The sequence below is a fragment of the Oryzias melastigma genome, linkage group LG2 (genome assembly GCF_002922805.2).
Source record: "Oryzias melastigma strain HK-1 linkage group LG2, ASM292280v2, whole genome shotgun sequence".
In the NCBI taxonomy this organism is placed as follows: Eukaryota; Metazoa; Chordata; class Actinopteri; order Beloniformes; family Adrianichthyidae; genus Oryzias; species Oryzias melastigma.
In genome coordinates this window covers 9,492,699-9,519,697 of record NC_050513.1, presented here as the reverse complement: position 1 = coordinate 9,519,697, position 26,999 = coordinate 9,492,699, and the positions used below count along the sequence as shown (strand labels likewise).

The window sequence follows — 26,999 nt, the reverse complement described above, 5'->3', positions numbered from 1 at the left end:
TTTTTTGTTTTTTAGGCTATTTTGAAATTTAGCTAATATTTCAGCTACATGCTAGCTGTTTTGGCTAATTTAGCCTTTTTTTGTTTTTTAGGCTATTTTTAAATTTAGCTAATATTTCAGCTACATGCTAGCTGTTTTGGCTAATTTAGGCATTTTTTGTTTTTTAAGGCTATTTTGAAGTTTAGCTAATATTTCAGCTACATGCTAGCTATTTTTGCTAATTTAGGCTTTTTTTTTGTTTTTTTAGGCTATTTTGAAATTTAGCTAATATTTCAACTAGATGCTAGCTGTTTTGGCTAACTTGGGCTTGTTTTCAGTTTTTTAGGCCAATTTGGCATTTAACTAATATTTTAGCAGGCTATCAGCTTCAGCGTTTTCGGCTATTTGCTTCAGGGATTTTAGCTATCAGCTTCTGCATTTTTTTTAACTTAATTGCCTTAATATGTAAAAATACAGGCAATTAACAAAATCATAGTAAACACAAACATGCGTTGAGATTGGGCATATTGCAGATATTGCTTCAGCATCTTCATCTATCAGCACTAGCATCTTCATCGGCCAAATTCAGCTTACAGCATTCACACTTGCAGTATCGCAGGTAATGTTTCATATCTAGTTTTTAGTTAGTTTAAGTCTAATGATGGTTAAGATGTTTGCTTTACAACCAGTTTCCACATGACCCGATTAGTCGACCATTAAAATAATTGTTTGTGGCAGCACTAACTGTTAGGAACTGAAAACGTGTGCAAAATTAGGCAAATTGAAAGCGTTGTGCAAGAGACACAGCACCTTCAGCCAATCAGGACACAGAACACAAGCGTGCACAATTGCAACAAAAGAAACAAAGATGATCAGTGTAACTGCGAGGCAGTGAAAGGTGAAGAAACTGCTGTTCATTAAACTGAAAGATCGTCTTGTTCTCCTATTGTTGTTAGGTTTCTGCAGTAGTGTTGATAAAGTTTTGTGTTCAACAAGTCCGGCCCTGAGCTGCATGGTGCCCTAGGCGAAAATGGATCTAACTAAGGGGGGATTTCTATTCCCTCTAATGTAAATAAAACAGATAAACCTCTGATTAGAGCTCAGTTGTCCTCCTCTTTCTTTGTTTTTTTTATCTTAAAGCTGTCCCTGAGGGCTTGCTTTGCTGCTTTTTCATCCTTAAAGTTTTAAAGAAGCACCAACAGCTGGAAAACTGCATGCTCCTCCTGGCTTAGATAGCGGCAGCATCAAGGAGGGGTCACTGCACCGGGCAAAGCTATTGACAACTTCCAACTTTTTTAATCAGTCCTTTTTTATTTTTACATTAAAAGAGTGGCGTGCCCAACCCTTTTAAAGAAAAAAAGAACATTAATATATAATCATTGGGATTCAGCACCCCCTTCAGCAGATGGCACCCTAGGCATCCGCCTAGGGTGCCATCTGCTCATGGCTGGCCCCTGTGTTCTAGACGAGTCAAATTTGGAAATAAGTCTCATATACATTTTTTATTGCTTGTATTAGACGTTTGCTGCTCTTCATTAAGTTGAGCATGCCCTTGCTAACATATTAGCGTGATGCTAGCAGCGCTTTTATAAAATTGTTTAATTATTGTTCTTGTGTGTTAATTACAAAACAAGGATACTACAAAACTGAGTGAAAGTAATCATTTTGTTTGCTTCCTACACATCACTTGCATTCACAAACACAAAAAATGCAAAGCATTGACTTCATGTGTACATTTCAACAAATAAAAAGTTAAAGTAATAAATAAAAACCAAGAATTCATCCCTTTACATAAAATTGAAAATCATTTTTGTTTTACTCCAATTAAAATTTTTTTAAACAAAAGGACAATTAAAAAGCATCTATTTTACAAATTTTCTGGCTATAATTATTTAAAACTATTGTTTAAAGACAAAAAAAAATGGAATTCAAATACAACAAATTTTTTTTGTAAAAAAAGGGCAAAACATTTCTTATTCAAATTACTTTTTTATTATTAAATGTAAATTGTGCAACCTAATGTTGCAACTGTTGGATCTGGTTAACTTACAGACAACATTAAAAGTCTCAACAATGTCTGTAGATCAAAACTGAATACTTTGACGACTGGGTTTGTTCATTAAATTATCTCTACTATTACATAAAGAATATTTACCTCAATCCTGGCAATGCTCACGACGGTCTCCGACAGCTTCTCTATGGCCAGAGGGAAGAAGAGTGTGACGGTGAGCTTTATTGTTCCATACAGGGAGACGGTGACAAACACTCTGCTGGCTGTGATGCTGTTGCCCAGAAGTGCGTAGACGGTGAAGGTAACAAAGACGGTGATCTTGCTACTGGCGAAGAAGGAAGCCATGTTGAGTCCTCGCAGGTAGGAGCTCTTCAGAATCTGTCGGATTTCTTTCCTGGAGAAAAAATAATCCTGATTATGATGTTATACATTTCTAAATATAATAGTCTCACTATTAGTAGTGTACTGCTGTGATGGAGAAACCTTAAACAATACATTTTCTGTTTTTATTTAAGATGCTTTGTAGTTTTGGTCTGGGTTAAATGGGAAAAGGGTTTACAAAGGGTATTTATAAATGGGCTGCAGTGGATGCAGTTTAGTTTTTCATTACCAATGAATCTGAAGAAGTTTCGCCTACATTCACACAAGACATCTTACTAGCTAAACACTATGGTATAATGCTACATGTCTTTAAATATGATATGAAGGTTAAAAAGACTTCCTTCAGAAATAGTTTGATTCAAATCGACTACTTTACTTTTTAGCTAATTTCCCAACTTTATTTTCTTAGAGCTAGTGGAAGTCCTAAAAGCCTGAATATTTAATCAAAATTTCTGGTTTTCTTTAAGATGCTTTGGGTTTTTGGTTGGGGTTAAACGGCTAAATGGTTTACAAAACGGTATTTATAAGCAGACTGCAGTGGATGCAGTTTATTTTTTCCTTGCCAAAGCACTTGAGGAGGTTTTGATTATTTCTCCTACATTCACAAAATACATCTTTGGGAAAACATCAGATTTCAGACTTTAATAATAGTGTTGGACAAGATCGATGTGACTTGTTGTTCAAATTCTCATAAAACCACCACATAAAAACAGTTTTTCTCATATTTCAATGACAAACTGTGCTAATGGAAAACCCTTCTATGGGTTTTAGGACGCCATAAAACATTTTCTCAACAAATATTGTGATTTAATTTGATAAAAAATACAAGAACCAGCCAGATAATTAACAAGAAGCTGGTCCATTGTGAGCTCAAACTAAACAAAGAAACCTTTCAGTAGCTGGACAAAAGCCTTTTTGTTTATTTACCCAGCACAACTTTCCATGGATGCTTCACAAACAATTAGCCTAATGAGACAATTCCAAGTTCAGTTAGTAGAACTCAGTTTAAAATTTTGCCTTTTATAGGTTAATATTTTTCAAATTCGAGACCAAAATCCCAACAAATCCAAACTTAATAAGTTTGACAACAATTTCCCATAAAAATGGGGGATAAGCAACATTTTAGTATACTTGTTCTTAATTGAGGATCATTTTTAAAAATCCATCTATCTTTTTATTTTCTAAAGTCACCTATTCCTGTTAGGGGTCAGTGGTTGCTGGAATCTACCCAGCAACAATCCGGTGAATGCACGGTTCACCAGTCCACACAAAGACAAGGGACACTATAGAGTCACCAATTAACCTACAAACCATTTTTTGAGAAAGGAGCCAGCTGGGATTTGAACCAGGTTCTTTTCATTGTGAGTGGTAACCACTCCACTAAAGTGCAGTCCAGTTGTCAAAAATTATTTATATTCTAACTACAAGCAGAAGTATTCTACCAGGAGAATACAAAGAAATATTTGTATGACAGAAGCCAGAAATGTTCAATATTAGGATCTTCTATAGAAATCAGATTTCTGACATCTGTGCAAGTATGACTTCCTCTAATATTCAGCTCAAAGTGTCCCACCAGGTTTTTCCCAAATATTCTGTACATGAAAGTGTGCAAAAACTTCAAACTATGTGAAGTATGCCCCAGTCCTCAGCCTGAGTGAGGAAGCATCTGTAAGAGATTTCCTCCAAACAGAATTCATAAAAGTGTATGTCAAGAAATAATAATAATAAAAAAGAAAGTGCTGGAAAAATCCCAATATGACTGAACACTGTCCAGGACAGTCTAACTTCTTGTTGTAATCCCTGGGTTACCGTGGGAACCTCGGTGAGGTTGATGTGTAACCGAGGACCGTGTTAATGTGTTGAAGTGTTACATCACTTAACGTCTGGAAGTTATTATCCAACACTCATTTGTAGGTTAAAGGTTGGCTATAAAATATACTCTCTGAAGTAAAAAATACATTTTAGTGGAAGAAAATAACAATGGGGAACAAAAAGAAGAAACCTGTGAAACAGATCAAATGAGTCTGATCTAAAAAGTTTTAAGAGTGTGTCTGCATACTGGAGCTCAGTCCTTTGACAAATGTTTTGCCCTATTGAAGAAAGAACTGTATTGTTCCTCAGATTGAGAGTGCCTTCAAACTATTTTTACTTTTGTGAGCCTGTGCATTTGCAGGGTGTCATTCTTAACATCATTCTTAAAGAATGGGAGCCATTTTGCAATCAACGGTCAAAGAGGTCATCTGATTTTGGCTGATAAAACGATCCATGGTACACGTGTGATCTGAACCGGTTCAGCCATGAGCTGTTGCATCTCCAATTGTAAGTTATTCAAGCTATAAACTGACCAATCAGATTCCTCAATAAAAGTATGTCAAATGTTCAGCCCGGTTCACAGATTTTGTTTAGCCCACTTTCAAGTGGTGAGGGGTATGGGCTTCTAACAAGTTCACTTCTGATTGGTGAGAGTGGTTGCCATTAAAACGTAGCACTTTGAATTGTCTCTGTACATGAAATGTGCTATACAAATAAACTTGCCTTGCCTTGCCTTGCCTAGATTCAGACCAACTTAGACCAATCAATGCTTACTAGGGGTGTGGTATTGGCAAGAGTCTGGTGATACGATATGCATCGTGATGTGGTATTGACAAGAGTCTGCCGATATGTATCGCAATGTAGTGTTGGCAAGAGTCTGGGTATACGTATCGCAATGTAGTATTGGCAAGAGTCTGGGGATAAGTATCGCGATGGGGAATTGGCAAGAGTGTGCTGATATGTATCGTGATGTGGTTTTGACAAGAGTCTTAAGATATGTATCGTGATGTAGTATTGGCAAGAGTCTGGGTATATGTATTGCGATGTAGTATTGGCAAGAGTCTGGAGATATGTATTGCGATGTAGTATTGGCAAGAGTCTGGGGATATGTTTTGCAATGTAGTATTGGCAAGAGTCTGGGGATATGTATTGCGATGTAGTATTGGCAAGAGTCTGGGTATACGTATCGCGATGTAGTATTGGCAAGAGTCTGGGGATAAGTATCGTGATGGGGTATTGGCAAGAGTCTGCCGATACGTATTGCGATGATGTGTCGGCAAGAGTCTGCCGATACGTATTGCGATGATGTGTCGGCAAGAGTCTACATATCGCAACGTAGTATTGGCAAGAGTCTGGGGATAAGCATCGAAATGGGGTATTGGCAAGAGTCTGCTGATACGTGTCACAATGGGGTATTGGCAAGAGTCTGCTGATACGTGTCACAATGGGGTATTGGCAAGAGTCTGCTGGTACGCATTGCGATGGAATATTGGTAAGAGTCTGGGGTTACGTATCGTGATGGGCTATTGGCAAAGGTCTGCTGATATATATCGCCATGGGGCATTGGCAAGAGTCTGCTGACACATATTGGGATGGAATATTGGTAAGAGTCTGGGGTTCCGTATCGTGATGGGGTATTGGTAAGAGTGTGCTGATAGGTATCGCGATGGGTTTTGGCAAGAGTCGACCGTCATACAGCCCTCACTCTTCACCACAGAATACAGTCTCTCTGTTATTTTTTCTGACGATGGTGGAAGTATCCAATACAGTTTTTTGACCTTTGGGAGTGCTCGCAGCAGAACTTGTTGAAGTCACATTCATGGCAGTAGCACCCAAACGGTTTCCACCCACCTTCTCATCCGGATGAAATTTCAGATTTTATTTAGTAAATTTGTTGTGTTTGCTACATATTTAATTTTAGTGCAACAGGACTCGTACACCGCATAACTTTAATCCAACCAACTGTTCATTTTATAAAAGCCAAAATCCAAGCGGCCATTTTAAGCAAAGTCTGGGCTGGTCGGATAACGAGATCAGGAAGGTCATCCATGTTTGTGTGCTCTTCAATCGATCTCCACATATAGTTCTGCTTGTTACTTTTGCTTGAAATCATTTTCATTTTTTGATTATTTAAAATTCATAGAACAATTCAGAATCTTCATCTAATAATCGATTTTTCCCTCCACCACTACTACTTTGGTTTTACAATCTGTGTTAAACATCCAGGTTCAACAATTTGAAGCTAATAACAGCAAAAGGGCACAAAACCACCCAAATCAATTTCCAGGATCTGCACAATCTACTTGATGTTGCATAGACAATTTTCAATTTCCAACGTACTAATCTGCAGAGCTCAGAGTTCCAACAACATAAATCCAAAACTCAACAGTTTTTATGTGCATCATTAATACAGATCATGTTGAACTTTTATCAAATGGGTTACAAGTTTTTTTTTTTGACTCAGAAAGAGGCATGTCTGCATTCGTTTTACAACTTCTGCTTTTGTTTGTTTATGTGTTATTGACAACTGTCTGTACAATCCAGCAGTTCCCCATTATTATCCCACAACCGGAAGGACACTGAATCAAAGATTCAATAGAAGATTTTTATGCCCCTAAATTATAGACTTACCGACTTCAAGACACAAACAAGTCAGGGAGTTCTCTGGAAAACCCAACCAGTTCTACAAGCATGTGATGAAGTCTATTAACTTTTGACTCCAAACAACAAGCGTTTATAGATGCTTTAAATATCTGATTACATTTAAATTTCTTATATCAAAAGTCGTCTGCTGTATCTTCTGCTAAGATCTATGAGCTCTCTGACCCTGTGATCCTAAATTGATGTTTCATTCATAGCTTAATTTTTTTCCTGGAAGCTGCGTCGCCTTCAGGGTTGATCATATCTTCACGTTCCTCGTGCTGCACCACACAGCTTCAGACTGAACACTGGGATCCGTTAAAAGCCAAAATATGACAAGATAATGAAGTGATTTAATTATGTACGTCTGTGACCTGCTACAAGCCTATGGTACTTAACATATTTTCAAAGGTCTCTAAAAGGTGAGAGGCTTTTTTTTAATTTAAAGGCTGATCCATCATGTAAATCCTGTCACATCAAAGGGAGTAATAAGAGTTAAGTCTTGCTTTTGGGATAAATTAACCATGAAATTCATACTTTAGGCTCCAAAAACCCAGCACGACAAGCAAAGCTCAATTATTCAACACATTCAAAGCAGTAATCTTCTTTTTTCATGCCACCGACCGGTTTAATGCCAGACAATATTTTCACAAACCGGCCTGTAGCAAACTGAAATAGATATGCAATTTCTTTTTTATAGCCTCCTTTTTCCTTACCTTTTGCAGGTGAAGTTTAACTTTATCATCTGTAAAATACCTATAGCTGCTTTAAAATGTATTTGTACACAAAATTTCATGTAGAAACTATTAAAATGTGATATAGATAATTAGGGATAAGTGGGGAAAAAAAACAAAAATTGAACACTAACTTCAATACAAAAAAATAAAAAAAAAAAATCACAAAAACTAGTGTTTCTAAATGTTATTAGAAATTATTACTTTATTAGCAACGTCGTCGTAAATACAAGTATAAACCGCCCTCTGCATTGTGCGTTAAAGCAATCACATCCAATAAAACGCTTATATAAATACATGTTCTAGGGTACAAAACTCTTGTCAAGGTCTTGGATTAGGTAGTGACGAATGAATTTAGTTTATCTGGTGAACCCAAACACTACAACAAGATTAAGAAAATTTAAATTCAGTGAAATTTCGCGATAATTTATTAGTCAATACTTGTAATGTTCTGATCATTAAAACCCATGTATGTTACCATTTTAACTTTTGTGAAAACTGTATAAATCTTTAGATAATTCTTGAGTCATAATTTAAAAAATGTAAACTATTGTCTGGTACTGTATTGAGATATTTTGGGAAATATATCGTATCATGACACATGTATCACGATATGTATCGTATTCGACATGGTGTATTCAGACTCTTGCCAATACACACCCCTAGTACAGAACACTAAAACGAGTAGGGGTGTAAGAAAATATTGATTCAGTGAAACATTGTGATAGTCTATTTGGCGATACTTGTATCGATTTAAAATACTGCCAAGGTAATATTTAATTAATTATTTAAAAGCAAACATGTAGTTTAGTTTAGCTTTTGTTTTCCACTTAATTTTTTGCTAAACTACCAAAAGTAAAGCACCATGAATTTGCTTCGGTAAGAGAAACGTCTTTATGAGATACAGTTGTGGTGCCCAATGTTCTGATCATTAAAAAACATGTATTTTACAATTTTACCTTTGTGAAAAATCTATGCATATTTAAATAATTCTTAAGTCAAATACAAAAAAAAGGTACAATATTGTCAGGTTATATACTGAGATATATCGAGAAATGAATTTAATCATGACAAATATATCGCGGTATGTATCGTATCACCAGACTTTTGTCAATACACACCCCTAACTTTTGCATCTTCATGTCTGTTCAACTAAACTTTATTTTATTCAGAAGTTTAAGGCTCTTCCAAAGTAAATGTAGTTGAAGAGTCTCCAATAAAGACGTACCATAAAAATAATGCTTTTCAAGTTATACTCATTTTATATTTAAGGAAAAGTTTAAGGAAAGTCAATAAATATGAGAGTTTGAGACAAATAAATAAAACAAAAAGAGAGAAAACCCCCAAACAGCTTAATTGAGAAACTCGCCAAGTCCTTACCTTCGGACTTCAGTGACCAGGGCAGAAAGTGGTTTCTCCCAGGCGTACATCTTGATTATCCTGATGCCAGACACCACTTCATTCATGATGCGGATCCTGCTGTCAGTAAGTACGGCGGTTTTGCTCCTGAAACCCAAAAGCGTTCCTTTAATCTTTCCTAGAAAGCAGCAAAAGTCTACAGCAGAATTGGCCTGAGAGGTGAGAATTTGTTTCAATTTCTCGGATATTACTGGAAACGTTGGTGCTTCTGATTTCCACAGCTGTGATTATTATTCATCTGCAGAAATCTAATCGACTTGCCCAGTCATGTTTTTTTATTTGGCTGACTGCTACATACACTAATGTGAGCAGCTCCATTAAACTTAGATGTTTCTTCAATGTAAAAATAATTGTAGTCCACAATGACAAGACTGCAGGTGAGGACTTGAATATTTGACACCAAATTTAAAAAAAAAAAAGTCACGCCTCAAAGCTCTGGAAGAGGAAAAACTCCTTTATGGACACCCCTATGCCCCCATTGCACAACTTTACAGCATCTTTGACAACATGGGATAAGATTTAGAAACCATTTCTATAAATATCAAGCATTTTATAGGGAGCATTGAACAGTTATGACTACACTACCCAGAATGCCTTCTGAGTTTAAGAGACAAGTGATTGGTCCGAGGATCTAAAGGTGAACAACAACAACATCTGCTTTAATCGGCCTTTGCAGATAGAACAAAACAACAGAAAAGTCAAACTTTAGTCACAATAAGTCACCAGAATATACAAAACAATACTTTTCTATTCTGGGGACATGACTACAATACCCATAATGCCTCAACAAGCACTCAAGCGATGCGGCTTCATAGCTTACCAAAGTCGTACAAAATAGAATTTTTATCGCCATTTTCACAGAAACCCGGTTCCAGGTCAACAAGCACAACCAAAATTAATATATAAGTATTGTTGTTATGTATTTCCGAGAGCTAACAGCTCCGTGCTAACATAGCTGACCTGCGACTTTTGATGACGTTATTGAGTGAGAGTAACGTCCAAATTTGAAGATAGAATTTTTTTCATAACTGTACTTTTGGAGGGTAGTGAGAAGCAGTAGAGGAAGAATTCTTGGTATACCACTTGGTCCAAAAATTATGGTAAATGTGTGATTAGCCAAACATACTGAATGGGTGTTGCTATAATGCTGTGTTCACGTCAAATGCAATTCGTTTGTCAAATTGGCAGTTTGACGCCTGTCCAAAGTGTGTTCAAAAACTCCTGATGTTGTGAGAGGAGCTATTATCAAAAGCTTTTAGCCCTGCTGCTACATCATGGAAGGCATAGACGATGTTGAGAATTTAGGTGTATTTAGTTTGATGAGCTCTGCATAGGCGTATGTCCAGGTTCTTGAGATCATAATGATCTCGCAGGTCCTCTTATTGTGTCTGACTCAACATTAAAAATGGACATACCTGATGCAGACAGCGAGAGATCTTTTTGAAGATACTTTTGACAAGTTTGGAGTTTTAGCGATGAAGACAGCCAAAGGATGGTTTCTAATGATCCCTACTGTCACTGACTAAGACGGAATCAAATTACAAAGGGGACGTCTCCAGTCACCATTTTTAGTGACATATTAGACATCACAAGACACCAACTTGTAAAAAGTCTTTGGTTTGCAGTGAGATCACGTCTTTATCAGAGACATCTTTGCAGGAGCAACCCTGCTTCGAGTACTCTCTTCATCCCACATAGGACGCCCTGTCACTTCAATCCTCAGCTCCTTCTGGCCATAAAACCAGTTTAGTGTTGGATCATGGTACCAAATCCAGCAGCTAAAGCTTTCAACTCATCCCAGTATCCACCAAATAATTCTGGTTTACGGGTTTCCAATGTCACAGCGAGATCAAAAAAACAGGACAACATCATCTGCAAATAAACGGAGCTGCAATCCTCTACCTAACTAAAGTTCTGCTCAAGTTGTGCCAAACGTATACAACATTGGGGAAAAATAGTACATACTCCTCCAGAATTAAGTTCATAACAAGAAGATAAACAGCACAAGACAAACCTGCCTTACGACTTCCTGAAAACTAAGCTAATAAGCAAAAGCCAATAACATAATGCCTTACTTTTAGAATATATTGCTAAGATAAAAAAAACAATCCTTATTTTTCAAAGCCATAGATTTCAACCTTTGACCCACTATAAAAGCTTAAAATAGATCCAAGAATGTGGAAGATACTCCCAATCTGGAAAAACAGGTTTACAAATTAAAGCACATGAACAAACTTTACAAAACAAAAAGTACCTGAAAATGCCAAAGAGTTTTCCAAACCACGTCTGGATGGGCATCATGAGTGCGATTGTGGCCACACCTGCTAGACACGAGATGCCGATCTCGTACCAGAGGAAAACCAGGATGACCACAGCCTGCAGGGGTCCCACCCACAAGTAGTGCAGGTTGAGAGTGATCTATAAAAAAAAGAAAACAACGATTGCTTCTAAGCCCCAAATAGATGAACAGAGTGCAGATACAAACGTATCCTACCTCATCAAAACGATTGACGTCATTGGAAAGCAGGTTCACTATTTGTCCCGTGGTCGTTCGACCCATCGACTCACTACTGAGACAAAGAGCCTGACAAGAACAAAAATATTATTTGATTAATAGCTCAGTGAATTATCTGTTGCATACTTTTCTTTTTACTAGAGACCTTCTTGTAGATCATGTGACACATGGCCACCCTTATCCTCATGCCAATTCTCAGCACATGGTAGTAGTAGAGATGTTGGAGAATGGTCAGCCCGAAGGTGGAGAGAGACATGGCGGCGCTGTACGTGTAGACCAGGTACAAGCTGGACTGGTCTTCTGCATTGTAACTCTCAAAGTACTGGATTATTTGCCCCAGCAGGAGAGGCTGGATCACCTTGATGGCTTCCTTCAGACAGAGAGAGAGAGAGAGAGAAACCACGAAATGGGAAGTGGCAACAGTCCAAGAAAACGATAGTTGAGAAAATTAAAAAAAAAAGAAGGAAACTTACGAGCGAAAACGAATACAGCCCCGCCGCTGCGTACGACCATCCGTAGCTTTTGAGGAGGACTCTGGAGAGTCTGGGCTTACGTCCCTCCTTGGTTGCCCGTTTGACCTCGTAGTCCCAATGTCTGAAGAAAACATTCATTTCAGATTAAGTTTTAGTTGGTGATTGACAACCTCAAAGGGCGTGTCCCAACAACGTTTTTACCTAACACTTTAAAGGTGAATTCACCGGAGGCAAACAGTTTTTTTAAGTCAATGAAACAGATGCAACGCAAAGGTCTACCAGCGGCTCGATTTGAGCGCAAAGCACGTACAGGCATCGCAGTCAAAATTTACATATCTGAAGTTTGAAAGGTCGCCGTGTTGCATCAACCAATCAGGAACTCAGCTTTGGCCACGTGATGTTTTCAGTGACTCGATCAGCAGGTAAAAAATGAATCCAAAGCGAGCGTTTTTTTGTCCTGAACTTTCATCTATTTTAGGGTTGTGGAGCTCATCCGGTTACTTTGGGGTGAAAGCAGGATACACTCTGGACAGATCGCCGGTTTTCGCTCCCTCACAGCTCACTCACACAATATGTCAGCAGACAGAGAGCCGCTGTGGGGTGTGGAGGCTGCTGGCTCGGGCCTCATCGAGACATTAAAGGTCTAATAATTTTATTTTTTCCCCCTTTGGTTAATACGACACACTGTGCCCTTAAGCTCAGCCACAGAGACACAGAAACACCGCGGAAGGGGCTGTCATTCAGACACAGACCCCTGTAGCGGGTAAATCTTTTAATAATACTCTTATAAACCCAAACATGGAAACATGATTACCAATGTTTCCGTAGAACTCTTCACAATAAATAAACCTCATTTCTCAACATCCTCTGTGTCTTCCATACATTTTAAGTGAGATATCCACAGAAACCATTCCTTATAGATATCATCCTAAAAGCATTAGTTTCTCCCACATGCAGCCGTGCTGTCAAGCTCAGGAACACATTTTTTGACAGGCAGCGACAAAAATGTAATCACCACGTTTTGTGTTAGTGCACCTTAACACCGTAGATGTCGCCTAGAAGAACTCTTTGCACGTGACATCTGGGTCTACGGGTAAAGACTGGACAAAAGCGGAGAACTGAACGTCGTTTAACACACAATATTAAACGAGTCAGGATTGTTTCTCTCTACAAACTAGTCAAAGTTAGATGAAGGTTACACGTACTTTACTGAATGTTGCTTGTTTGATTATGAAGGTAATCACAACGTTTAGCTGTCAGTTTGCCTTCCTAGACCTGTAAACTGGCAGTGATGTTGCCGCCGTCTTCGACATAAAGTAAATCTTCTACAGATTACAAGATAAAATATGCTGAATCCATAAAAACTAAATTACTATTAATTGTTGCAAATCCGCTGGTATTTTGTAAATCGCGCCAACTATTGAAGAGATACAATAGTTGAAAGTACATCACCCGCTAAAGAGCTAATATTTAAGGGATAAGACTTAAGAAATCCTGTTGCTCAAAAATCTGGCTCCAATTGAGTTAAATAAAAACCACCGGGCCCATATAATTAAAACGAGAACAGAATGTTTCACACTTCTTCACACTGTATTCTGAGCTGAGTGTGAAAGTTGGAACAACCAGGTGTTAAATCAATTTCATCATCTAATAAAAAAGCCTAAGGGAGGGTTTCCAAAATGTGCCAAATGTGCAGAGGAGCCCCTCTGTTTTATGGCAACAACACAACACTCAAAGAAACCTCAAAAGGAAAAACTGGAGAAGCCTTTTGAGGTCAAAGAGCTCAACAAACCCAAAATCTTGTCTTAAACCCCTACATTTTTGTAACTTAAGTTTATGATTAAACCTAACGTTTTTTTTGTTGCTGCCACTTTTGTATTTGCAAGATATTGGTTACATTTATTGTAAAAAATAAATAAATAAAAGGTAATCTTCAGAGACATTCTGAAGACAGCTATTGTAAATTAAGTGATAAAACCACAACTATTTGTTGAACACTTGTACAAACAAGTTATTTACGATGCCTATGCGAGCGTTGACGACGCCTTTTGGTTCTGCACTTATTAGTTCAAACTCAAGTAAAGCTTTTATTGTTTTATAGTTGTAAAATCGCATTCTTTTTTAGAGCTCGATATGTGAAACTAAAGAAAGAAACTGATTAGTTTGGGGGTTGTTTGTTCATAAAAATGCAAATTTGTTAAATAATAGGCTTTTAAATAGTCATCTGTAAAGAATCTTCTCAATAAAAAGTCGACACATTTGAGTTCTGTTTTTGCTGCTCTTGAGGAATTCCAGGAGCATACGGCACCTCTGCAGCTCTTCTCCCAGGGTTTCAGAGCGATCCTCGGGAAGAACGATGTACATGTCGCTTTCATCCAGCTGCTGTTTGCGGCCGAGGTGGAGCAGCGGGGTTAGCCAGCTGGAAAAAAATGGAAGTCAGCAAAATAAAACCAATAAATACTAAATAAAACAAATTAAAAAAACACTTGATTTAGGGTTTGCTTTTCGATTTAAGAGTGGCTTCTGGATTTCACTTTTTTTTTCAATTTCACATTAAAGTAGTTTTATGAAACTTGCTTTCAAAATCTTTGTTTACTTATTTTACTAGTAATTTAATGTATTTTAATTTTTATATTTATGTTATTTTATATTGAAATATATTTATATTTATAATATTCAAATATACTTATTTTCTATGTATATTTATATTTATTTTATTATATTATATTTGATATTTATTTTATTTTTAGACTTAAATGTATGCGTTTTATTTATCCAATTAGTTTATTTATTAAATTATTTCCCCCTGATTAAAAAATATTTTTTAAATTTGACATTTAGACTCTATTGTAGTATTTTCAAAATAAAATGACAAATCCTATCAATTCAAAAAATATTAGCACTAGTTTTGGCAAAAAAACAATTTATTGTAAATAAAGGTGAGTTTATTTTAAGAATTTCAACATTTTTGCCTGCAAAACAGTTAAGTTTATTTTATAATCAGTGTAACACTTTAATAACTACCTTTTTTGTTAGTATATAATGATTAAATCTGAAGAAGTGCTTAGTTTATGAAAGAAAAATTGCGTAAAAATGTTACACAAAAAATTTACGCCAAAGCCTTAATTTACTTCAACTCAACATGACAGTTGGAATAAAAACACACGAGTCAATATCAAGGGGAGTGTGTTGCCTGTTTACTTTAAAGGGTTAAAGTCTCCTATATTCATTAAATTTTTCATTTTTCCAATCAAACAGCTGCTGATTGTTTCTTTTTTAAAGTATGTAAGAAAAGTGCTTCACTTAATCAGGTTAGCTTAGAGTGTTTCAATCTATAAACCTCAACAGGGCTGGATGTCAGTGGCCACCTTGCATAACCAACACCTGACCTCACCTGTATGAAAGAAGCCACTCAGAAGATGATTAACTACATTTGCTCATCTCTCAGTCACACTTAAACCCAAGTTACCAAAGAAAAGATGACATAACGGCATCAAAGTGTAAATCAGGGACTTTAGAGCTTTTTTTTTAAATTTCACTTGAAATTTCATTATTGCATATTTGAGGTTAGCTTGGGAACATTTTAATCCAAAAATGTCACAAAATACAGATAAATGTTAGTCATCAAATAGTGCCCAAATACATCCAACCTGAAACGTTGGTTTAACTAAAATAAAAAAAACTATTAAGTCCATAATTTTACTTATTCTGTTGTATATCAGTGTTCATGTATACCACAAATGGGTCAGACGCAGGGGCGGAGCTACAGAAAAAAACCTTTGCCTGCTAATTTTTGAGTCAAAACCAGCATCATTATTGACAAAGATTAAGAAATCCTCAATACAACCTTCAAAAATAACATTTAAATTCCTAAATTAAATAACATCTTCTCAATTGTCTCCATTCCAACGTCTTCTACCCTAAACCCCCTTAGTTAAAATGTTCTAGCTCCGCCCCTGGATAGACAGTAACCGAAAAAAAAATAAAAATCTTTATTTGAATACCAAAACTTTGAAAGAGGAGATGAGTGTCGATGTGTGGAAGAAAGGTTTTTTGATATTGTGATAGAATTCACAAAATTTGATAACATTGTTGATTTTTTTCGGGATTCATTATACAATATGTTAAAAAAGTGAGTACACCCCTCACATCTCAGCAAACATTTAGTTACATCTTTTCATAGGACAACACTGCATAAATGACTATTTTACGCAATGAACAGTAGTCAGTCTAAAGTTAGTATAGCAGTGTTAATTTATTATCCCCTCAAAATAACTAAAAATACAGCCAATAATAGCTGAACCCCTAGAAACAAAAGTGAGTACACCCCTAAGTGGAAGTGTACAAATTGAGCACAAATTATCATTTTCCTTCCACTTTTTCGTGTGAACCATTAGTGTTACACTGTCTCAGGTGTCATCAGTTAGTAGGCGAGTTAAAATTGGTATAAAAGCTCTTCCTCAAGGCAAACAACTTTCAGAAGACCTGAAAAAAAGAATTGTTGTTTTGCATAAAGATGGCACAGGCTATAAAAAAAAAAAATAGCCAACACTCTGACACTGTGTTGCAGACAGTGGCCAAGATCATTCAGCGCTTTAAGAGAACAGGCTCTTCTCAGAACGGGCCTCGCCATGGTCGGCCAAAGAAGCTGAGTACACGTTCTCAGCGTCACATTCAAAGACTGGCTTTGGAAAACAGACGGATGAGTGCGTCCAGCATTGGGACAGCGATTGAAAGAATGAGAGGTCAGCCTGTCAGTGCTCAGACCGTACGCCGCACACTGCATCAAATTGCTCTGCATGGTTGTCGTCCTAGAAGGAAGCCTCTTCTAAAGATGATGCTCAAGAAAGCTCGAAACAATCTGCTGCAGACAAACTAAGGACCAGGATTACTGGAACCATGTCCTGTGGTCTGATGAGACCAAGACAAACCCATTTGGTTCAGACGGTGTCAAGCGTGTGTGGCGGCAACCAGGTGAGGAGTACAAAGACAAGTGCGTCTTGCCTACCATCAAACAAGGTGATGGAAGTGTCATGATCTGGGACAGCATGAGTGCTGCCGGCATTGGGGAGCTACAGTTCATTGAGGGAAACATGAATTCTAAAATGTACTGTGACATACTAAAGCAGAGCATGATCCCCTCCCTCCGGAAACTGAATAATGACCCCAAACACACCTCCAACATGACCAGCGGCTTGCTAAAGTGGCTGAAGGTAAAGGTGATGGACTGGCCAAGCATGTCCCCAGACCTTAACCCCATAGAACACCTCTGGGGCATCCTGAAGAGGAAGGTGGAGGAGCAGTGGAAGAGGATTCCAATGGAAACCTGTGAAGGTCTAGTGAACTCTATGACCAGGAGACTTCAAGCCGTGCAGGAAAATGATGGTGCCCACACAAAGTATTGACATTTAACATTTTTACTTAGGGGTGTACTCAGGGGTTCAGCCATTATTGGCTGTATTTTTAGATATTTTGAGGGAACAATAAATTTACACTGCTATATTAACTTTAGACTGCCTACTGTTCATTGTGTCAAAAAAAATCATTTATGCAGTGTTGTCCTATGAAAAGATATAACTAAATGTTTGCTGAGATGTGAGGGGTGTCAACTATATCAACTATATTAAAACAAAGAAAAATAACAGATTTATTGTATTCAGTCAAACGGTCATTAAATTAAAAAAAAAAAAGTCATAAGATTTCATGTTTACCTCTTGGATTATTCCATATCTGATTCATTATACACACCTTTGAAGAAATGCCAATAAGAAATCCATAAACTTTACATCTATGCAGTGTTATTTATTAACACAGCTTATTTATCTGCGGTTTCTCATATTCGTAGATTTTTTTTCAGTCACATGACTCTTCCAGGTTGTCATAAAAACTCAGACAACTGAAGACGCTTGCACATGAAACTTGCGTCCGAAGGAGGGACTGCGCTGCATCTCCGCACAGCACTACAGTCTTTTGCTCTGAATTTAAAAAAAACACTCTTTATGTTGAGCAATACTACAATGTTCTTTAAAAATGGTGCACAACGTATGATCAGAAGTGTTTTTGATGAGTATGGACTGGTAACAGACATCCTTCCGCCGCGGGGGTGGGGGATTTCGCGGATTCGTGGATGCCTCAGGTCTCCAACCCCCGCGAATAAGGGCGGGGAAGACTGTACTACACAAACTGCCATTAAGGTAGTAACTATAGGGACCCATCTACTCCACAATTTAAAAGGCTTAAAATATTACAAATTTAAAGACATAGTAGATCATTCAATTTTAAGACTAATGTATAGAGCACATTACAAAGGTCTGCCATAAAACATACCAAAAAAGACTGAAAAAGGACAGTAATTATACCGTAAAAGGAAATGAGGTTTTTAACTCTCTCTGGGTAGGGGTTGAAAATTTGTACGATACTATCCCGTATGACAATTATATCACAAATATCACATCTTTGCTTTAGCTAAAATTTAATTAGGTCCTAAGAGGGTTAAAACCTAACAAATTCAGATTGAAAATGAAGGACAAAAGTGTTACAGTGGAGAGTATCAGATATGGAATAATCTTGAGAAATCAAATATATATATATATATATATATATATATATATATGTATTTTTTTTAAATTATATATCATGATACAGATAATTTCATATCACAATAACGATATATATCACAATAAAGTATACATTCAGTTATTCTCTTAAAAAGATGGTCAAAGTGTCATTACTTACTTTTACTTTATTTTTCAAGTAACATGTAATTGAATAGTTTCAAGTTTTTTTAAGTAATATATCACATTTTGCACAAAAGTTCAGCAATAAACATAAAAACGATACAAGAGAAATGGCACGATAGACACTTTTTTTGCCCATACAATGTGTATCATCATATTGCCCAGCACTAGTGTCAGCCATTTGAATTTTTTTCTTTTTTTGTGTGTTTTCATCAGCTTTTGCATTAGAAAGATATATAATTGGTTAAAATAGTTTCATGATTTAGTTAAATGGGGCAGACATAATAAGCTTTCTTCTCTCTGCCCTAATTTATTTTCACCAATGACAAGAATGTTGTGTCATTTATTGTTGTGTGCTGTAAAAATGAAATGAATTTCCTGTTTGTCAAAAACATTATTACATTAGATATATTTGAAATTTGTTGGAAAAACAGATGTATCATTAAAAATGACTGCTTTTTATCTACATTTCTTTAAATATGAGAGCAAGATTTGGTCAGTTCTCACCTTATTTTAATTATAAACCCTACTTTTTCTAACATGTATATGTTTTATTACTCAAAAATCAAAGTGGGCCTATAATGAAGGCAGAAGTTCATTGGGGACCCCTGATTCTAAGGCTAAACCGCCGTTTTTACCCATTAAAAATTACATTGGTCACAAAATATTTAAGTTATTTAATTTGTAAGAAAAAATACTTTGAATGGAAAATGTTTATTTTTTATGCAAGTTAATAGTTCTTACTTGATTCCAACGTTAGTTCTGTTCTTAGAATTACTTCTATATCAAATAAAGCGTTAAAAATGTGTGAATTAATCTTTTATAATTCTATATCTGCATAGTCAGAAATGTGCTTCAGGCAGAAGTCGTGTTTTTTTCACTTTGATGAACAGCAGCCTGACATTTGGGTACAGGACGTACGTCCGCGTTTGACGTTATTGTTTTTGTTTACCGACAGACAGCACCGGTGGACGCGCCGCCGGAAGCGCTAGACTCACCACAGGAAGAGCTTGGAGCACAGCCCGGCGGCCCCCAGCGGGTTCTTCCTCTCCCCCGAACCGTCCATGTCCGCGGCGGCTGCATCCGCTCCCCGGCAGCTGCTGCTGAGCCGCACGCGCGCGTGGTTTTTAATTCCTCGCCTGGGCAAGCTGCTTACGTAATCAGGGGCTGACATTCGGCCAATGAAGTGTCGCGGCGGTAGAAAGTGGGCGTGTCCTCGCAAACTGCTGACAGACGGAGCACAAACATGAGCGTTGGCTGAAAAAAGGGGACATTTTCTGGTTTATGGGACGGTTTGCGGGCTGTAAAACAGAGACTTCTCTTCAACTCACTTTGATGTTACATATTTATATTTAATTTGAAGTTATCTTGAGCTTTGACTCGGCTTTCCGCGTGACTATATAATGACAATCTATCTTTCCCTGTTTTGCTTTTTTTTTATTCGTGACTGTTAGTTTAAATAACCAGGGGCACTACAAGGTTTTTTGGGGGTCCAAACCAAATATTTTGGTTCCCCTATTTATTGTTCATCAGTCATTGTAAAAAATCTGGTTTTCTTTTTTTTTTTAAATGTAAATATCCACAAACACTTAAAAAAAATACTCGAACATACATTTTTAATTGGAAAACATTTTTTAAATTATGTATGGTAAAAAAAAACTTGATCCAAAAAACTCAGATAATTTTCTTTTAGAAATAAAATAAATCAAAATGCCAAGTTTTGTGCAGCTAATTTGTAATTTAAATTGGAAAAACAACCTAAAATCAATAATACTTAAATACTTTCAAGTAAAGCTGCATTTACACTGGCTAAATTAGTAGTTAGTACATTAATGAAAAATCCATGCAAACTTGCGTAGCCCCAAACGCGTACAAAATGGGCATTCATTGATCCCGCGCTAAAAGTTCAACCAATTGAACTTTTTGACACTTAATTGCGCTAATTACTGTGACCAATTGGGGCTCATATTTGGTGGTAATGTCTGGGTAGCGTCCTTTTCGCAACAGGAGTGCTAACGATTGTAAGCATGATCTCAAAGGAAAAATTAGTATTCGCCTTTTTCTGCCCGACCGGAATTACATGACACCAAGTCTTTGATATATCGGAATAGAGCTGTAAAAGAAAAAAGCCTGGAGCAAGATTTGCAAAAAATTCTCTGCTTCGATGTTTAAAATCCAAGTTCATCCCACTGTAGGTGGCAGACATATACTGTACAAAAACAAAAGAAAAAGAAGCCCCTCCCTGTGTGTCCAGTGTGAATACCATCGGCTGGATGCACAGTCATGAAACTGTGTATAGCGCTACATGCAGCCAGTGTGAATGCAGCTAGCTAATTTAGCAAAAAAGTGAACAATTTTTTTGCTTAATCTTGACGTGCAAACACGAGGCTAATCAAGTCCCTATATTAGGGATAAAAAAAGCAATAGCTAACAGGACTATTAAAAAAAGCCACAAAAGTTGTTAAGAACTGCTCAGATAGGCGCTCAAAAAAGGAAAAAAATGTATATATTTTTTAAATAATTAAGGGGGGAAATAGGAAGAAAGAGTTAAACATTAACAGCTAAAAATGGCTTACATAGATAACAAGTTTAAGTTGCCATGTCTTAAATGTCTTCCTGAACTGTAAACCGCACTGCTGATTTATCAAAGTCTGAATAAGCAACAATTTTGAAGATTTTGAAGTACTAATCCCTTTTTTTCTCATAAACATAAAACAGCAAAATACAGCCAAAACCACAGTGGTGGGAAAAAAATAAAGTTTTATCAGTGACAACACGACTTACCTCTTTGTTTATCTGGAGGAGCCACAACACGCTTCCTAGTGGACAATGTGTTTAAGAATCTGATCAGTAGCTGGTCTTTAATGCAAAGTTCTTAAGGCCAAACATCTGCACAATAAAAATCCCCCCAAATAAAACTGCAAATAAATAAAATTAAAAATATATATACATGTAGTTGCTCGATGGCATCATAAAATGACTAATGTTTTTGCACCACATGACTGTCAGTCACGTGCCATAAGAGTCTTGTTTCAGATTCGCCGTCGGCTGGATAACAATTGGTTTTGTTTGACCTGGATCACATCTGGACTTTGAAACTTGACCATGTAAGTAAATGTGTCTGTGCAGAAAATGCCTGACACCAGCCGGAGCCAAGAGTCCAAAGAGCCAATATCTCAAGGCTGCATGATATCCGCTCAAAGAGCAAGTGAATGTTTAAAGGCCAGGAGTTGACTTTGTACTTTTTTTTTCTTTTAGAAAGCTATTTTTTGTTGAGTCACTACAGATGACTAACATGCTTTGAATATTTATGCTTTGTTATGTAATATTTAAGATCTATTTGGAGCTTTAAAGACTCACTCTGATGAAAACATATAATAGGGAAATTAAACTAAAAAATGATCTTTGAGTATTTTTATGCTATATTGCTTTCGCAGTTGTTTAAATGAATTTTATGCATAGAGATTGAAACAACCCCATCCAACTCAAGATGATGACATCTCGGCGATGTCAGCAAAACTGTAAAAAAATTTAATGGGCCTAAAATTGCTTTTGGAGCCGAAAAAAACTCAAAATACACAAACAAAAACAAAACACACATTGTGGACATCCAAGAGAACTTTTGAAACTATTATGAGATACCCACAGGACCTACGGCTTGGTAACTATTTTGTTGCAAAATGTGAGATTTTCACGTTTTCACAAAAAATGGGAAAACAACACTTTTGTTGGTGCAATTTTCACGAAATTTCACACACATGCCGCCAGTTTAAGTCAACAACTGTGACAAAAGTTTCATTGACCTTTGACCTTGGGAAGAGGCCTCCACTTTAAAATCTTCAGAAAAAAAACACCTTTAGTCCCAGCTACAAACGAAAATTCCTCTTAGGGATTTCCATCAATCGCCTTTTAACTTTCCAAGAATTATTGTGAAGCTATTATGAAAAATGTTGCAAGTAGAAGTTGTAGATTTTGAACTGAGTGTACATGGCGAGTTTGCAACTGTTGCGATCCTAAATAGCTTGCACTTTTAAAAAAAGAAATCAGAATGTTGTAAAAAGGGTATGCAAGAGTTCTCTGACTCACACTGAACACACCTATATAACATACAGTATGGAAATGTTAAAATTTTGAGCGTGGTAAACAAAAAAAAACGTAAAAAATTCTGCTGACTAAGCAAAAAAATTAAATTTGGTAAAAATAAATAAATAAATGTTCTAATCCACTAACAAAAAAACAATATAAATTTTGTCGGAGACATCCAAAGGAAGTTTTGAAATTATTATGGGATGGTCACTTGACTTACAGCTTTGTAAAATCGGAGATTTGCCGATTTTCACACAAAATGGGAAAATAAACCTTTTGTTTGGGTAATTTTTATGAATCTTCACACACAGGTCGTTAGCTTGAGTCTACAACAAACCCTGGAGTCTTATTGACCTTTGGAAGAGGGTTCCATCTTGATTAAAAAAAAAAAGGAAACGTTTTTAGTACTAGCTACAATCGAAAACTAGCCCTAGGGATTTCCTTTGACGCTTCCTTACTTCTCGGGTGTCATTTGGAAGCAATTGTGGATAAAAACTTGCATTTTAGTTGTAGATTCAGATTTTCACAGTCGGAATAGAGATCTCTCAGCAACAGGGAGGTGGATGGGGTTGCTACAGCACCATGGTCCCGCCCACAACTCAATCTCCTGTCACTCTGCTGAAATTATGTTTAGTAAAATCATAATTAAAAGACCACTAGGAACCCTTTTACAGGAGTGGGTATTGGAAAAAAAACAGGTTCCCCACAAGAGGGAACTTTACACACTTGCAGGGGCCAGGTTAAGCCCACTACAAAATACATAAAAAAACTTGCATTCCCCATTTTTCACCAAACATATCATAGGATTTAAAGGTTTCATGTCACGCTAGAAAATCTGTTCCAATAACTGGACAGCTGGAGAAGACACGCAGCTGTACAGAACATGCTTTAGGGGATGGAGGAACTGGTTCCTTGAAGTTATAAGTACAGAAGAATTGATGTATTCGACCATATTTCAGCACCTTAAGCTCCAGATGTTGCTCTGGAGTCCCGTTTGACCCCCATCGCTCTTATGAGGAAAGCAGCAAAAAGAAATCATCTTAAAAAACAACCGCATTATCTGCTGGATGTTTTGTTAGAGCAGCTTCTCCAGCTGCAAATAATGGTGATAAATTTAGATGTCAAAAGGAACTCCGTGTTCATTTCGAGGCCTTTAACCTCACATACGTCTAATCATCTGTGACACGCTCAGACGGAGGTATAATTCATACATGAGTTCAGCTCACTGAGGATTTCTGTCAGCGCTCTGGTTTCTCTCATCCCGTTGACAGCTCATTTCTTCCGCTCCGTCAGCCTTGAAGTTGGGTATTTTCTCGAAAAGAGGAAAATTACAATGCTGAAAGTTTAAATTCTTTTCCTAAAATGGTGAAATGTGAAGAGGTAGAGCCTATTCAATAACGAACAAGAAAGCAAAAGTGTCAAAACATGTTTCTGTTCAGAACCTTTAAAGCTTCGTCTTTTAAGACTGTTCATTTGAAAGCTTTAAAAGATAAATCAGACAAAAATGAGTAAAAGTTTGAAGAAAAACGTCAGTGCACTTTTTCCAAGTAACAAAATCTGTCATTTTTAGGAAATTTACTTCTTTGTCTGACTCATCCACCTTCATCTACACTAAAAAAAAAGTGATACATTGGATCAATTAACACAAGTTCTGTAATTTGTTACATTTAAATTTGATAGTTGATAGGTTGATGGGTTATTGAACTTAAAGGTCTATTTAATTAAAATTAACAAATTACAAAGCTTTTAATACTGATCCAATGTTTCACTTTTTACAGTGTTAGTGTCATTGTCCACATCCTCCTCACTCACACCGACCCCTCCTCATGTCCTCTACATGATCCTCCTCTCTCCTTGTAGCTCTAACCCAATGACTACATATGAGAACTGGATCGAGTGAGTTTGACGTCAGTAATAGAAAATGGCTCACTTTGCTTTTTTTTTTCCATGTTGGAGCCAGAGGTTGTTGATTAGCACCGATTGGTTAGAATCTGAAACATATTTATGGAAAGTGAATTAGCCAATCAAGAGTGAGCTTGTTGGAAGGCCACACCCCTACCACTTGAAAGTAGGCTACAGGAAATCTGTCAAACATTTCAAATGTTCAATGTGAGACCACTAGCTCTTTTTGAGGCTTCCGATTGGCCGGTTTATAACTTGAATAACTTAAGCCTCGTTTCCACTGAGCGGTGCGATCCGGTCCAGTTCATTTTGGTGAGTGTTTCCAATCTGTGCTATCGTGTAATTGCGTCATTGTAGTGCGACGACTTGAAAAGCAGCAACAATGGAGGTCATCCAGCAGCTCGTATTGTTGTTTTTCTTCTGGTACATCTTGTATAATAGGAATATGGTGTTTTTTGAAAGAAGACTGAGGGTGGCTAAGATGAAAATTGCTTACAAATGTTGGAAACGTTAGCTTAAATGAGCACTGTATTGGTCCTTTCTAATGTCGTCATTCTACCAATCACTGGGCGGCTACAGTTGCTCCGCCCAAACTGTCCCACTCCATTTTTCTATGGACCTACAACCAATGTAGGCCCCAAGAGGAACAGTTTGGAACTGTTTAATGGTCCATTTTACAGTGGAAACGCTCAAAATACCGGACCGTACTGTATTCTACCGGACCGCTCAGTGGAAACGAGACTATACACTACAGAAAAATTATCTAAAAAATAAGATTACCAAGAACATGTAAGGTAGGAAAACCTGTTTACTTCCCAATAGAAGGCTATTGAATTTTAGCTTCTTGGTACTTCCTGTTGGAACACAATATGGGAGGGTGGGTCACTCTGTCCATTGCCCATAAACAGTCAATAGTTTAACATGAGTGTCCTTTCACCAATCTCATCCCTGTTAGTCCTCTCGACACCTCCAAACCATCTCAATCCAACTCATCCCCAAAACATCTAATGTTCCTCCGAGGAATCCATTCCTGATTTTTTCCATCCATTTCACTCCCAAAGAAAACATAAACATCTCTTTCATACTAATAAAGTTTTTACACTACATTTGCTTTTCAGCTTTGACCATCCTTTGCTTAATTAAAGAGAACTTAAGAACCAGAACGTCGACATTTCTGCTTTTGCCCGCAGCTACGTGTGAATTAGTGCAACAAACAATCCTGCAGAACCATCGGGGATGCATGTTACCTGTCGAAACCATCGCTTTGTTGAAGAGGAAAGTGATGGATGTTTCCCCCTGCTGTGTTTTGACACATCATCCTTAAAGCTCCAGGCCTTGACAGAGATTACATAATCATGACACCTCAACAAACATTATCCTCACCTGCCTGCGCTCAACTCAACAGAAACCAGAGAATAAATTTGAAAATAAAACTGAAACACATCAAAATAAAACCCACATTTAAATTAAGATTTTGAAAATAAAAGCTCAAATAATAATTCATTTATTACGCTTCACTAAAAAAATTATCCATTGTTTGTTCTGGAATCTTCTGCCCTACTTCTGCTTGTCTTTGTGAGGACTTCTAAACCCTGCAGCATCTCCTCTGAAAGTTCTCCTGCTGCTTCTGGACACACTGTGAGGACTTTGGTTCCTTGAGAATCATTCGGACTGCAGCTGCTGTTCCCAGTCAGTTGAGAACAGTTTCTCATTTATAATGATGACCTAGCAAGAAGCCTCAGAAGAAGAAAAAGGTGAAATAAAAACTGCGAGTGGCGACTGCCCCTACACCCACCTTTGACCCAACCTCACTTGCTAAGTAACCACTACACACCCCTGACTCCCCCCTTCTCTTTCTGTAAGGCTGGTCTGAGAAGTATGTGAAAAATTGATGTAAAATGACCTTTTTCAAAATAGCGGCTTTTTTTTGTTGCTTTTATCTTCATAGCAACCATTTTTATGTTTTGTTCACCTAACAGATCTATGCAAGTTTCAGAAGAATCGACAGAAGTAAACTTTTGGATTGTCTTAGCAACAGAGGTTATTTGCTATCCACACCCACATTCCTTATATGGTCAGGTTATGTTATTTTATTTTGTCCAGCTTTAGCCCAGTTACAATATATTACATTTTCACAATATTCTGTTAAAAAATGTGCAAATAATAAGAGGACGCCACTTTTGTGAGCTCGCCATGGGCACACCATTAAAAATCTACAACTTCTATTTGGAACATTTACTTCAAAATTGCTTCCCAATAATCCCCGAAAAGTTAAGAAACGATTGATAAAAATTCCTGGGACAAGTTTTT

At 37.1% G+C, this 26,999-nt stretch overlaps 1 protein-coding gene across 1 annotated transcript in view; it reads right to left on the bottom strand.

Moving 5' to 3' along the window:
• LOC112159977 (multidrug resistance-associated protein 4) overlaps window positions 1-20,324 on the bottom strand; it is a 34,911-nt gene extending 14,587 nt beyond the window's left edge. Inside the window, exons 1-8 of the mRNA XM_024294260.2 lie at window positions 19,700-20,324; window positions 14,273-14,383; window positions 11,965-12,085; window positions 11,637-11,861; window positions 11,471-11,560; window positions 11,231-11,394; window positions 8,938-9,063; window positions 2,135-2,384 (exon numbers count right to left, since the gene is read on the bottom strand). Coding sequence (XP_024150028.1) covers window positions 2,135-2,384; window positions 8,938-9,063; window positions 11,231-11,394; window positions 11,471-11,560; window positions 11,637-11,861; window positions 11,965-12,085; window positions 14,273-14,383; window positions 19,700-19,875 — 1,263 coding nt within the window. The 5' untranslated portion in view covers window positions 19,876-20,324. The remainder of the gene's footprint in view (window positions 1-2,134; window positions 2,385-8,937; window positions 9,064-11,230; window positions 11,395-11,470; window positions 11,561-11,636; window positions 11,862-11,964; window positions 12,086-14,272; window positions 14,384-19,699) is intronic.
• Window positions 20,325-26,999: the final 6,675 nt, after the last annotated feature.